Here is a 12,518-nt window from a genome sequence, read left to right as displayed (position 1 = left end):
GGCACTTTTTGGTAAGGCAGAAGCAAAGCCATGCACCTGAGCTCCACAGTTAGACTCCTCCCTCCCAGAAAACAATTCCCTCATGATCTTACCATCCAACATTTACTTCAATATGGGCATCCAAGATTGCAACAACATCAGCAGTAGATGCTTCCCAGCCAGAAATCCGAGCTTGTGTTAGGCCTTCTCTCTTCTGATGCCTCACAATTTTTAGCAATCCAGGATGCTTTGCATTGTAATTTTTTATCTGTTCATCCAAATTTCCTTTTAGAGCCTCTAAAAATAGTATGGCACATTTTAGGGTGGGTTTTTTTTTCCAATTAATGGAAATTGTTGAGATTGGAAAACAGAAAAGACTAATTAGATGACACCTTTTCCAGCTTCTCTCAGCATCGACATCACTATAAATTTCTTCCTTCAAAAATAATGGCTAGAATTATTTGGTTACTCAGAAGAACTCCTCAGGAAGTAAACCTTGACCTAGGGTAACAGCTCATCCAGGACTTAATAGACCTGATTTTTAAACCCAGCTTTTATTTTGGAGGCCACAATTTTGAGCCCAAACTTAATTGCACCCACTATAATTATGGGCACATATACCAGACATTACACCTCTAAATACCTGATTGTTCCCGAAGAGCAGGCAATTAGATGTCTAACTGCTAGCATTTGTGTCTACAGTTAACTGCACCTGCAAAAGAATATACCAACATGAAAATGCTAAACACGAGTCTATGTAATATGAGTAGGGATGTGCTCTCCTGGGACATGGGGCCACCATTTCCTTCTCCAAAGGCAGAAATAAGAAGGATCTACCTAGAAAATTATAGAAATTCAAAACGGGAAAGATCCATGGATGAACCAGTCCATCTCCTTGTGGACCAGTGCAGGATTGTTCCCTATAGTAGATTTCCTAATGCTTTGTCCAGTCAAATTTTAAGAGCAATGAGGCTTCCATTACTTCTCCAGGAAGCCTATTCCTCAGCCTAAAATATCACCATTAGGAAGTTTATCCAGATAATCAGCTTAAATGTTCACTTTGCTGCTTTCATCTCATAGCTATATCCCAGTACACCATGTGGTATTGGGAACTGTACCGTTAAGTGGCTTAGCTTCAAAGACAGGCAGCTTGCAGGGAGCAGGGTGCCGCAGAACCCATGTTCTGTTATGCAGAGGCATTTGGGAACTGTGTCACTGAATACAGAGGATCTCTTTCAAGCACTTTGGGTTCAGAGCAATTCAAGCACTTTGGGTTCAGAGCAATCACATGGCACCAGGAGTAAATAGAAATTAAAGAAAGAAATTAAAGAAATCTGCGTGGAAGATTGGAGCAGTTAAAAGCTCCACCAGAGCTAAAACTCTCTGGGAACACGGAAGTCAATCAGAAGAGAATTAAGAAGCACTTCACTGTGCAGCTGTAAGCAATGAAGTCCTGAGAAAAGGACAATAGAATGTAGCCTTATTTCTGACAATAGCAGGTTGTGATGTACTTGATGCATTCAATGGCGTTCAGTTCAGGCAGAGAGGACCAGCTATGAAGGTGCAGTACAGAAATTTGAGGAGCTCTGCACTCCATGTAAAAATGAGACCTAGGGGAGAGATGTTTTTAACCTGAGGGTACAAAAAGAAAGTAAAACTATAAAGAGCTTGCAACTGAACTAAAGCTGAAAAGACAATCTTGCAATTTTGGAGGCAGAAGGTCCCACCTAAGCTTCTAACAAAGGACCTGATTGCGGTTGACATCTGGAACAAAAAACTCAGAGAGACATTACTGGGAAATCCAGAATTAATCCTTGACTAAGCAACTGGAAATTTGCAAGCAACGGAAGTCACCCAGTCCAGAATGAGAGTGGACAGTGCTCTGACACTGTGGACATGATAGAAAGAATCCAAAATACCACAGTCTGCGGTCACTCCCTAGGAGAAGGGACGTATGTTTGGAGCTATAGAATCAAGTAACCTATAGCTCAGGGGTTGGCAACCTTTCAGAAGTGTTGTGCCAAGTCTTCATTTATTCACTCTAATTTAAGGGTTCGCGTGCCAGTAATACGTTTTAACGTTTTTAGAAGGTCTCTTTCTATAAGTCTATAATACACAACTAAACTATTGTTGTATGTAAAGTAAATAAGGTTTTTAAAATGTTTAAGAAGCTTCATTTAAAATTAAATTAAAATGCAGAGCCCCCCGGACCGGTGGCCAGGACCTGGGCAGTGTGAGTGCCACTGAAAATCAGCTCGCATGCCGCCTTTGGCATGCGTACCATAGGTTGCCTACCCCTGCTATAGCTACTCCCTGGAAGGTGGGGCTGGCAAACCCAGGGAAAGAGGAAAAGCCAGAAAGTAAGGAAAGGCTCAGGGAACAGGAAGTAATGTCCAGGACAGAACAGTCCTTGGGTGCTGGCTAGAGGGTCCCTGGGCCGGAACCTGGAGCAGAGGGCAGGCCCAGGTTCCCCTACCAGCCACTGGGGAAGTGGCATAGACCAGGCAGTGGAAAGCAGACTGCCTGGGACAGTTCACTCTGGAAGAGTTTGATACCCTGGAAGGGGAAGACACATGTGACTTGAATGGAGGGCTAAGCCACGAACACCAAGCATCTTGCCTCGCTGAGAGCAAGGAAGAGAAGGCAGGGTGCGTGGCAAAAAGCAGAAAGGAGGTGTCGGACCTGGAATCAGCTAATCCCCAGAGTGGCCAGGAGGAGGCACCACCTTTGGTGAGTGGACCCCGTGACACACACAAAAAGACACTTGAGGCAGAAAGGCACATAGCTCTCAAAGTCAGAGTCCAGCAAAAACAGTACATGGTTACGGTGACAACCAGCACAAGCCAAAACAATGCCCAGCATATGAGAAAAGATGAAAGAACTGCAATTGAGCACATCATTTTGCAAGAGTTTGCAAATGCCAGCAGATGGTGCATAGCGTGGACAAGGAGACATTGACAGCACCACTAGCTCAGTTAAAAGAAAAGGAGGACTTGTGGCACCTTAGAGACTAACCAATTTATTTGAGCATGAGCTTTCGTGAGCTACAGCTCACTCATGCTCAAATAAATTGGTTAGTCGCTAAGGTGCCACAAGTACTCCTTTTCTTTTTGCGAATACAGACTAACACGGCTGTTACTCTGAAACTAGCTCAGTTGAATTCTTCCTAGGAGTAATGGACAACATTGCAGCACAAGGTTCTTGGCCTGCCAACCTGAAAGAAAATGGGACACTTATTAATTTTAAGTTGTATACTTTTGCACAAGCCATGTTGCCAGAAAGTGTTACTAGCACACACAAAAAAAGTCACAGGTAGTGAAAGATAAGCAAGTAAAACACAGCTGTTCGCAGTGTTGTAGCCGTGTCCAATCCAAGACAGGAGAGAGAAGGTAGGTAAGGTAATATCTTTCATTGGCCCTTCTCCTGTATGTGGAAGGGATAAACTTTTGAGCTTGTAAAACACAGGATTTGCAATGGTGAGCTGATCCTCGCTTATAGAATATACAAACTTGACGTATGGGTAAATAAACTGGAAGAGATACAGCATGCAATATTACCAGGGGAAAAAAGAACCTGTTATTGGGTAAAAACACGTCAAACCCTTGGTCCTATCAAGAGGAGAGACTGGCGAGACAAGGGACCAAAACAATTAAGGCAGAGTTTGAGAGTTCCTTCTAGAGGATAGGAAAGCTCTCAGCAGAGTACAGAATAGAACTGAAAGAGCCTAACCCATGCCACAATTCACACCCCTAGGAAACTTCTCATTACCCAAGAGGCAGAGGCTAAAAAAGGAGCTGGATAGGCTCATTGCTCTGGGGATCATAGAGCAAGTAGGGGCCACTGGCATGGGTACATTTGTTGGTAGTGGTAGAGAAAAAGATGAATCCCTTCGCTTATGTACAGACCCAAAATCATTTTAAAATATATGTGAAAAGGGAACATTTTCCACTACCTACAAAGTGAGACATTTTTGGAGAGATGCCTGTTGCCAAATATTCTTCTATGCCTGACATGTCAGCAGAATTCTGTCAGGTTCCCTTAGAAAAACAGAGCACATGACTGTGCAGTCAACACTCATTTTGGCAGACACTATATCTGTAGAATGCTATTTGGTTTGTGTTTGATACCTAGAAAATACAACTTTTTGATGGTCTAGAGGGTACTAATGTTTGCATACATGACATTTTGATCTGGGGGGGAAAGTTGGGGCAAGATCCATTAAGAGATTTAAACATCTAACTTGTCACTTTAGGTGTCTAAATTCAAACTTTAGATCTTCCAAAACCCTGCTTAGATGTCACCTAAGCCTATTGGCTCCTAAATTCCCTAGGCACCTAAGTTTCTGCAAGTGAAATCCCCTAGATGTCTACATTTCTGACAACGGACACTTGCAAAGCCACCCAAGTCCTGATGCCACTTAGCTGCTCAGCACCTAAACTCCAGTGGGATCCTCAGAATGGGCATTCCTACATCTATCTTGCCTGCAAAGCCCAATCCAACAGGAGTTCTCAGAAGTTACCTTCTGCACAAAACTGAGAAGGATGTCCCCTTATATCCTATATACTAATGGTTAGAGCACTCATTGGACTTAATTCAGGTCTCCCACCTCCCAGGACAGTGCCCTAATGACTGGGCTATAGGGTATTCTGTCTCAGTCTCACCTGTTGAAGGTGTGTATAACATACTTAAATATTAATTGGGCCAGGAAGAGAGTAACAATGACTCTATACCCTAGTGGCTAGGTCACCCACCTGTGAGACCCAGGTTCCAATGACTAAGTATTTCATACAATAGAAACAGCTTCAACAGGACTGACTGAGAGAGAGCTACCTCAGACAACAGACAAGGAAGGGATACAATGATTCCTTGGAACAGCAAACAACACAGGGAAATTTGTCCTTAATGTATCTGATCAAGCCAGCAAACTGAGAACACTGTTGTGCACAGATGTCCAGTGGACACGGGATGCAAATATTAATAAAGAGTTTGAGAAACTGAAGGCATTAATTAGAGAGGCCCCAATCCTGAGGTAACAGAACACTAAGCACAAAACTAAGTTGTCCACAGACACTTCCAAGGAGAGCAAGAGTGCAGTCCTCCTACAGCAGTATGGTCAAAATTGGAGAGCAGTGGCTTATGTGTCATGAGCCCTTACAAAAACTGAGAATCAGTTACACCCAATAGAGAAAGAGGCTTTGACCTTCATTCATGAGTGTGAAACGTTCCATGCCTTTATTTATGGGACACAGGTGTTAGCTGAAACTGACCATATACCACTTATTGCCATTACCAAAAGGGGTCTGGCAAACAACTCCCTGAGAATACAGAGATTGCTTTTTTCAGTTACAAATGTCTGATTTGTAAATTCAGTACAAAACTGGGAGCGATTTGGTCTCTGCAGACACACACTCTAGAGCATTTGACAAAAAAATGCAGTGGAGCAAGTCCAGAACTAGATATTGTATAGGTCAATCTGTTTGGGAAAAAAACAACCCTGTCCAATCTCACATGAAATGTGGATTGTGATTGCCAGAGCTACTGCTCGGGATGAGACCCTACAGAAAATAATTAAGGTTATTGGAACAGAGCGGCTGGGACAGCATGTTCCCAGCCCCTTTCACTGATTCAGGGGAAGTTTTCAGTCCTAGATGGGATTACTAAACTGTTACAGAAAAATAAGTTTAAAAGGCTACATGATGGTCTTTTAATGATTGAAAAAAGCTAAGAGAAGGGTGAGAGACAATTTATTACTGGCCTCAAGTGAAGAGCAATATTGAGGAATCTGTCAAGGCCTGTTGCATATGCCAAAAATACAGGCCATGTCAAGCAAAAGAGCCATAAAAACTAGTCCCCTGGAGCACAGTAGGCATAGATTTGTTTATGTTGATGGGAAAAAACTATGTACTTGTCCTAGATTATTTCTCTCACTTCTCAGAGATAGCCTTACTGGAAGATACTACAGCTGAACAGGTGATTGTCAAATCTATTTTTGCTAGACTATATCTATATCTAGTATAGTAATGCCTGACAATGGGCTGCAGTTCAATGAGCATGAGTTTAAGTAATTTCCAGTGCAGTTTGGGTTTAGACATGTAACGACAATCCAGTGGGTTGGTGGAAAATGATGTTAAAATCATAAAACAGCTACCAAAAAAGGATGCAGAGTCAGACTCAGTACTTTGCACTGTTAAAACATGGTTTGTCACCTGCAAGGGGCACCCAAAAGCAAATGAAGATGTCTCTGCCTTAACTGTGTCACTTACCATTTGAGCTGTAATCATCTACCAGGACAATTTCTTTCAGCAAATGAGAAGGAGTTCGGTTAATTATACTGGTAATTGCACGCAAGATGATCGACATTGCCTCATTCATAAATATGAGAACGACACTAAGTGTCGGGAGGTCGTGGGAATATTTTTTCTCTTTACAGCTGTAAGAGAGTGAGAAGAATATTAGCAGGATTCCTGAAAAGACCCAGTAGAGAAGCAGCCATCTTCATCCTCAGGGTTATACACAACTAGCACAAAGCGGGAAATAATTTGTTCTGAACACTGGCTACCCATGAAAAAGAGCCTTGAAGGCCTGATTCTGTGTAAAGGGGCTTTCACATAACTGAGAACCAGGCCCCAGTCTTTGCAAAGATCTTGCCCCTCCACAGAAAGGCAAGTATTCTTTGCCAGAGGAAAACGTGAGTGTTTAAACACAGCCACGTGAATTTCAGTGAAATCTAAAGGGCTGATCTTCCCTCTGTTGGAGTAGATTCAGAGTAATTCCATTTTACTTTAATTCTACATTTCTTCTTAAGTGATTGCACAAATCCCTCTTAAGTATGCGTGTGCCGGGTGGACTTGAGTGACAAGTTGGGATGGAGCATGGGCCCTGCACTTCCTCATGCCTCCAAAAAAGGATATAAAGGGCGGAGTCACCTTGATCCTCCCACATTGCCTTCTCACCACTATTTTCAGCTTTAAGGTTTCCTGAATATTAATTTTAGCATGGAAGTTTACGTAGCTCCATCACCTCTTCTTCTTTAAGGTTTCCTGAATATTAATTTTAGCATGGAAGTTTATGTAGCTCCATCACCTCTTCTTATTTGTCTCCTTTCCACCAACAATTGTCTAAGGCAAAACATTTTCAAAGCTGGGTCCCTACAATTAGGCACCTACATCCATATTTAACCACTTAGGTAAAAGAGGTCTGATTTAATCAGAAGGTGCCAAGCCAGCAGGGCCTGCGGGTGCTCAGCCCTGATGAAATCAGGTCACTCACTGCCTACCTATGCACTTAGGCGGCCAAGATTGAAAATGTTAGCCTTAGGCTGGGGTTTTTCAAAGGAGCCCACAGAAATCAGGCACATAAATCCCATTGACATTCTCTGGGATTTGGGCACCTAACTCCCATAGACATCTTTGAAAATCCCAGCCCTAGTTTTTCCTCTCTGTATATGGAAACTTGCAAATGCAGGATACCTCTTTAGGCCTTTGGCCATTTTTGTTGCCTTTTTCTGGTGCTTTCTGTGTTTGTTGCATTTTTTTAACCTTGATACAGTATTCAAAGTGAGGACTGACCCATGGTTTATATAATGGCATGAAAATAAGTAACTCATTATTCCCTGGCCCCTTTTTAGAAAGCTGGTGGCTTATACATTTTCTCGGTTGTTGCTGCACATTAAAAGGTCTATCCTGCATGCTTCTTTTGGCAGCAGGTAGTGTACATATGCATAGAGCTCCCCTAGCACAGGGATAAATAGCAGCCTAGCTGGTGAGGCAGGGCTTACGCGAGTAGAGTAGACACACACCTGAAGGGTGTGGGTATGTACCCGAGTACATCTCCTAGCATGGCTCTCCTCGCCGAAGCAGTGCCTCCCCATCTACACTGCTATTCGTAGCAGTGCCATGTCCTGCTGCCTCCCCACTGCTGGACCCCTTCCCCTCTGCAGTAAAAGACTCCAGCAGCAGGGACAGGCTTTGGCTGGGCGGGGGTGGGGGGGCAGTGAGGAAAGGCTCTGGCAGTTCCCTGCTGCTGGAGCCCTTCCTCCCACAGCGAAAGACTCTGGGGAGGCAGCAGTTAAGGGCAGTGGGGAAGATTCTCTGCAGTGGGGAAGGGCTCCAGCAGCAGGGAACTGCCAGAGCCTTTCCCCACTGCTGCAGTGATTCCCAGGGAACACTGTGGCAACGGAGAGCCAGTGGGAAAAGGTCCCACCACCTTCTGCCTGCCAGAGCCTTTCCCCACCTCATGGAAAGATTACAGCAGCAGGGAAAGGCTCCGGCAGGCTCCGTCTTTCCCCGCTGCCTCCCCTGCCTTTCACTGAGACATGTAGCGATGCACCGTAGCCTGGACACGGCCTGCTTTTCACTGCAGTGTGTAGCTTAGAGTTGCCAGGTGTCCAGTTTTCTACTGGAACGCCCAGTCGAAAAGGGCTGGTAGCTCCCGTCAGCACTGCTGACCGGGCTATTAAAAGTCTGGTTGGTGGGACTGGCAGGCTCGCTACCCGGCTCCGTGCAGCTTCCTGGAAGCAGTGACATGTCCTTCAGCTTCTAGGTGGAGGGACGGCCGAGAGGGTTCTGCATGCCACCCCCACCCTGAGCACCGGCTCCGTGGCTCCCATTGGCCTGGAATGAGCCAATGGGAACTGCGGGGGTGACACCTGCAGGAGGAGGCAGTGAGTGCACAGAGCCACCTGGCCGCACCTCCACCTACGATCTGGAGGGACATGTCGCCACTTCCGGGGAGCCCCCTGCGGTAAGAGCCACCCAGAGCCCACAGCCCACACCCTCCCCTGTGCCCCAACCCCCTGTCCCAGGCCTGAGCTCCCTTCTGCACCCTAAACTCCTCATCCCTGGTCCCACTCCAGAACCTGCATCCCCAGCCGGAGCCCTCACCCCCTCTGACACTCCAGACCCCTGCCCCAGGTGGGAGCCCCATCCTGCACCCAAACTCCCTCCCGGAGCCTGCAACCTGCACCCACTCCCACACCCCAACCCCATGTCCCAGCCAAGATCCCCCTCCTTCACCCCAAACCCCTCATACCCCCTCTAGAGTCCACACCCCCAGCTGGAACCTGCAACTCCTCCTGCATCCCAGCCCCATGCCCCAGCCCTGAACTGCCTCCTGCACCAAAACTCCCTGGTGGAGCCCACACGCCACATGCCCTCTGCACCCCAACCCACTGCTTCAGACCAGAGCCCCCTCCCACACCCTGAACCCCTCATTTCTGGCCCCACCCTGGAGCCCACATCCCCACCTGGAGCCCTCACCCCCTCCCACACACCAAGCCCCTGCCCCAGCCTGGTGAAAATGAGTGAGTGAGGGTGGAGGAGAGCCAGCGATAGAGGTGTGGGGTCTCGGGGAAGGGGTGGGGCAAGGTGTTCGGTTTCGTGCAATTAGAAAGTTGCCAGTCCTAGTGTAGTTGCACATAACCTACATGCCGCTGCCGCAGTGTGTAGTACATACATAGCTTAAGATGTGCCCAGTGACACCTAGATCTTTTGCCTAATAAGTTATAACCAGAGGCGCTGTAGTCTGTTGTGTCTAGATTTGAGCATCTTTGAGGATGTTATAACCTCTTTCAGCACCTACTGATTTGGAGGAAGATTTTCAAAGGCCCCAGGGGGGGAGTCATGCAACTGACTCATATTTGTGTCTAGGAAAACCTCCCCTTTATACTTTGTGTAATTTCATCATGTTCATTACATTTCTTAGTTCTGCCTCCAAGTTATATACCTAGGTAATTCTTGAAGTCTAGTACCCTTGTCGCATCTTAAATTATCCTGCATCTACTATATATGGCCCATAGTCTGTTCTCAGATACGCCAGTGTAAATTCAGATTAACTCTACTGGGCTCAAAATAGTTACTCCAGATTTGCACTGGTGTAACTGAAACAAGAATCTGGCCCTATCCATTTATACCATGCTCCTCCAGGACCGGGATTTCCACTGTAGGTGTTAGGCATACATACTGTGACTTTAAGAGCAGAGCACATGTCAGAGAGAAGGGGATTGGGCTAGGAAGACCCGTTGGAAGCAGTCCAGAGTCAGCTTCACTAGATACACAACTAGGAGCACACTGCTCTCCTTTGGTTTCTGTAACCCTGTTTTTGTTCTACTAAAGCCTTACTTCTAAGAGACCAGACAGTGCCTCCTTCTTTTAAATCCACCAGACAACACAGTAAGTTTATTTGTAAGCAAACCTGGCAACTGACAATCTTCTTCCTCATAAAACAGAGCATTATCTGATTCCTCTATATCCTTGAAACTGGCACCATGTAAGATGCTCACCTACAGTACAACAGAACGCCTTGTTCCTTATAGTGTTTACACATTCTTTGTTCCATTACTTTTGTACCCACTACTGCAGGCTCAATCTACTTCTCAGGATACAAATCTTTCCCAGGTGGCCAAAGCGGTGAAGTAATAAATTTATAATGAATGAGAAGGGTTGGGCGGGTAGCTGGAGGATTTCCTAACCAGATAAGAATGAATTTATCATTTTTCCTCAAGTCCACATGACCAGTTTTCAGAGAGATTAATGGTTTTGTTTCTTTTTGCTGCTATTCAGTATTGTTTTGTTTTAGCCCATTATTGAAGTAGGAACTGGGTGTCAACATTTTCATTCAGCTCTGAATCTGAACTCCCCCGAAGTTCAAGTAAGTTGTTTCTGAGCCATCTTTAAAACAGCCCTTTTGCAGCTCCAGGGACCTCTGGGGAGCAAATCAGAGGAGAGTCAGAAGTGCTCAGACATTACGGTGAGGGGGGACACCTCCACAGATGGATAGATCTTATGCTGATCCCACTTACACTTGTGTAAATCAGGAGTAATGCTGCTGAAGTCAATAAACTTACGCTTAGAGCTGATCAAAAAATGGGAACTTTTCCATGAAACATTTCGCAAATAATCTGTCCCTGGTTTTCATTTAAAAAAAAATATATCAACATTTGTTGACCATCTTTAGTTACAGTTGTAGAAGAGTGATATTTATGACTGGAGCATCAAGCCTATGAGTTTGAACAGTGCACTAGGGAAAGGGAGAAAGCACTCAAGAGGCTTGTAGCACACTGCCAGTGATAATATAAGCCCTGGGTAACTGTTTTTTAGCCAGGACTTTTGTCCTGGCTCCTAACATGTATTGCCACATGATCAATCTCTCCGTCTTCATAAATCTCAGCTCCCAGCTCACCCTGCCATTTATCATAACGCTTCCATCGGATACTGGGCTTACTGTCCCCTACCATTAATAATACCTAGGTAGTTACATAGACCTTTCTATCCAAGCACATTATAAAGATATGTATGTATCAATATCCCCTCCCCCCTTTTTTTTTAACAGATGGAAAAAGTGAAGAACAGAATGGCTGAGTGACTTGCATAATGTCCCACAGTGAATCACTGGCATGGAATTCACATCTCCTAACAGCCCCACAGTGCCCTCTGCTTTTGACAACATAGTCTAATGTGTATAAACACAATACAGCTTCCTTGTCCTTTCTAGCTTGCGTCTCCCTTGGCAGGCCCTGTGCATAGGGGACAATTTCACTCTTGGAGCTCAAGTGGAGCTTAAACACAGCAGAGAGTAGAAGGCCTTTTGAATGTTGCTTTTAGTTTTCTCCTGTGCTAGCATGTATCATTAACAAGAATCTATTTTATTTAAAACTTCCCTATTATATCTTTTGCATACGTCTCCTATAAGCTTTCACCTCCTGACTTGCATTGTGTGTGTGCGAAGAATTACCCACTGCTCTTTGTAAAATGCAGGAGGAAGTGAATGGAAAAAAAACAACACATCAAACTAAATGCAGCACAAATCCAGATCTGCTCATGGATCCCTTATAACCTTCCATTCCAAATCAGCTTGGGGCCTTGGATATCACCTCTTTACATTCATACATCTGCCTATGAACATATACAGGGTTCATACTGCACCTGGGATATCTGGTGTCTGGAATAGGCCGATCCAGGGGCAGACGGTCACTGAGATAAACATTATACCCATATTTAGTGAATAGATCCTGGGCTGTGGTTTGTTGCTCTTCTGTTAAATCTGCACCCCAGCGCTTGAACAGCCTTGAATCTGGAAACAGCTTTCGGTGCACAACCTTCTTTTCCTTTTTCATCTTGTCTTCCTCCTTTGCTTTCTCAGCCTGGTGCATTTCACCCTTTGACTCCTCTGGCAGCTTTATGTCATCATCTTTTTGTTTCATTCTTTCATTATGAGAGGGCTTTTTCATGGAATTTGCTGCTTAAAAATAAGGTGTGTTTAGGGTCTAATGACAAGAGAGAATAATGTGTAATAAAGATAATGGGCCAGATTCTCCTCACACTGGTTTAAATCAGGAATAAATCAATGCAGTTACAATTACCATGAAATTGCCATGAGACGAGAATCAGTTTCTAGCTTCTTTATAAAAACGAATCTGTAAAGGCAGGATTCCAAGAGTTAGTCCTAACAATGTCAATATTATTGGTCACGTTCCGCTTTCAGTTTCCCTGGTGTAAATAAAGAGAAACTCCACTGAAATCAATGGAGACATGCAGAAAGAA

General features: G+C 44.8%; 1 protein-coding gene across 1 annotated transcript in view; it reads right to left on the bottom strand.

Annotated features, from left to right (window-relative positions):
- GALNT8 (polypeptide N-acetylgalactosaminyltransferase 8) overlaps positions 1-12,178 on the bottom strand; it is a 34,032-nt gene extending 21,854 nt beyond the window's left edge. The window contains exons 1-3 of the mRNA XM_077828404.1: positions 11,901-12,178; positions 6,243-6,409; positions 93-276 (exon numbers count right to left, since the gene is read on the bottom strand). Coding sequence (XP_077684530.1) covers positions 93-276; positions 6,243-6,409; positions 11,901-12,178 — 629 coding nt within the window. The remainder of the gene's footprint in view (positions 1-92; positions 277-6,242; positions 6,410-11,900) is intronic.
- Positions 12,179-12,518: the final 340 nt, after the last annotated feature.

The sequence above is a fragment of the Eretmochelys imbricata genome, chromosome 1 (genome assembly GCF_965152235.1).
Source record: "Eretmochelys imbricata isolate rEreImb1 chromosome 1, rEreImb1.hap1, whole genome shotgun sequence".
In the NCBI taxonomy this organism is placed as follows: Eukaryota; Metazoa; Chordata; order Testudines; family Cheloniidae; genus Eretmochelys; species Eretmochelys imbricata.
The sequence above is the reverse complement of the archived record's forward strand: the minus strand, read 5'-3'. Positions and strand labels throughout refer to the sequence as shown.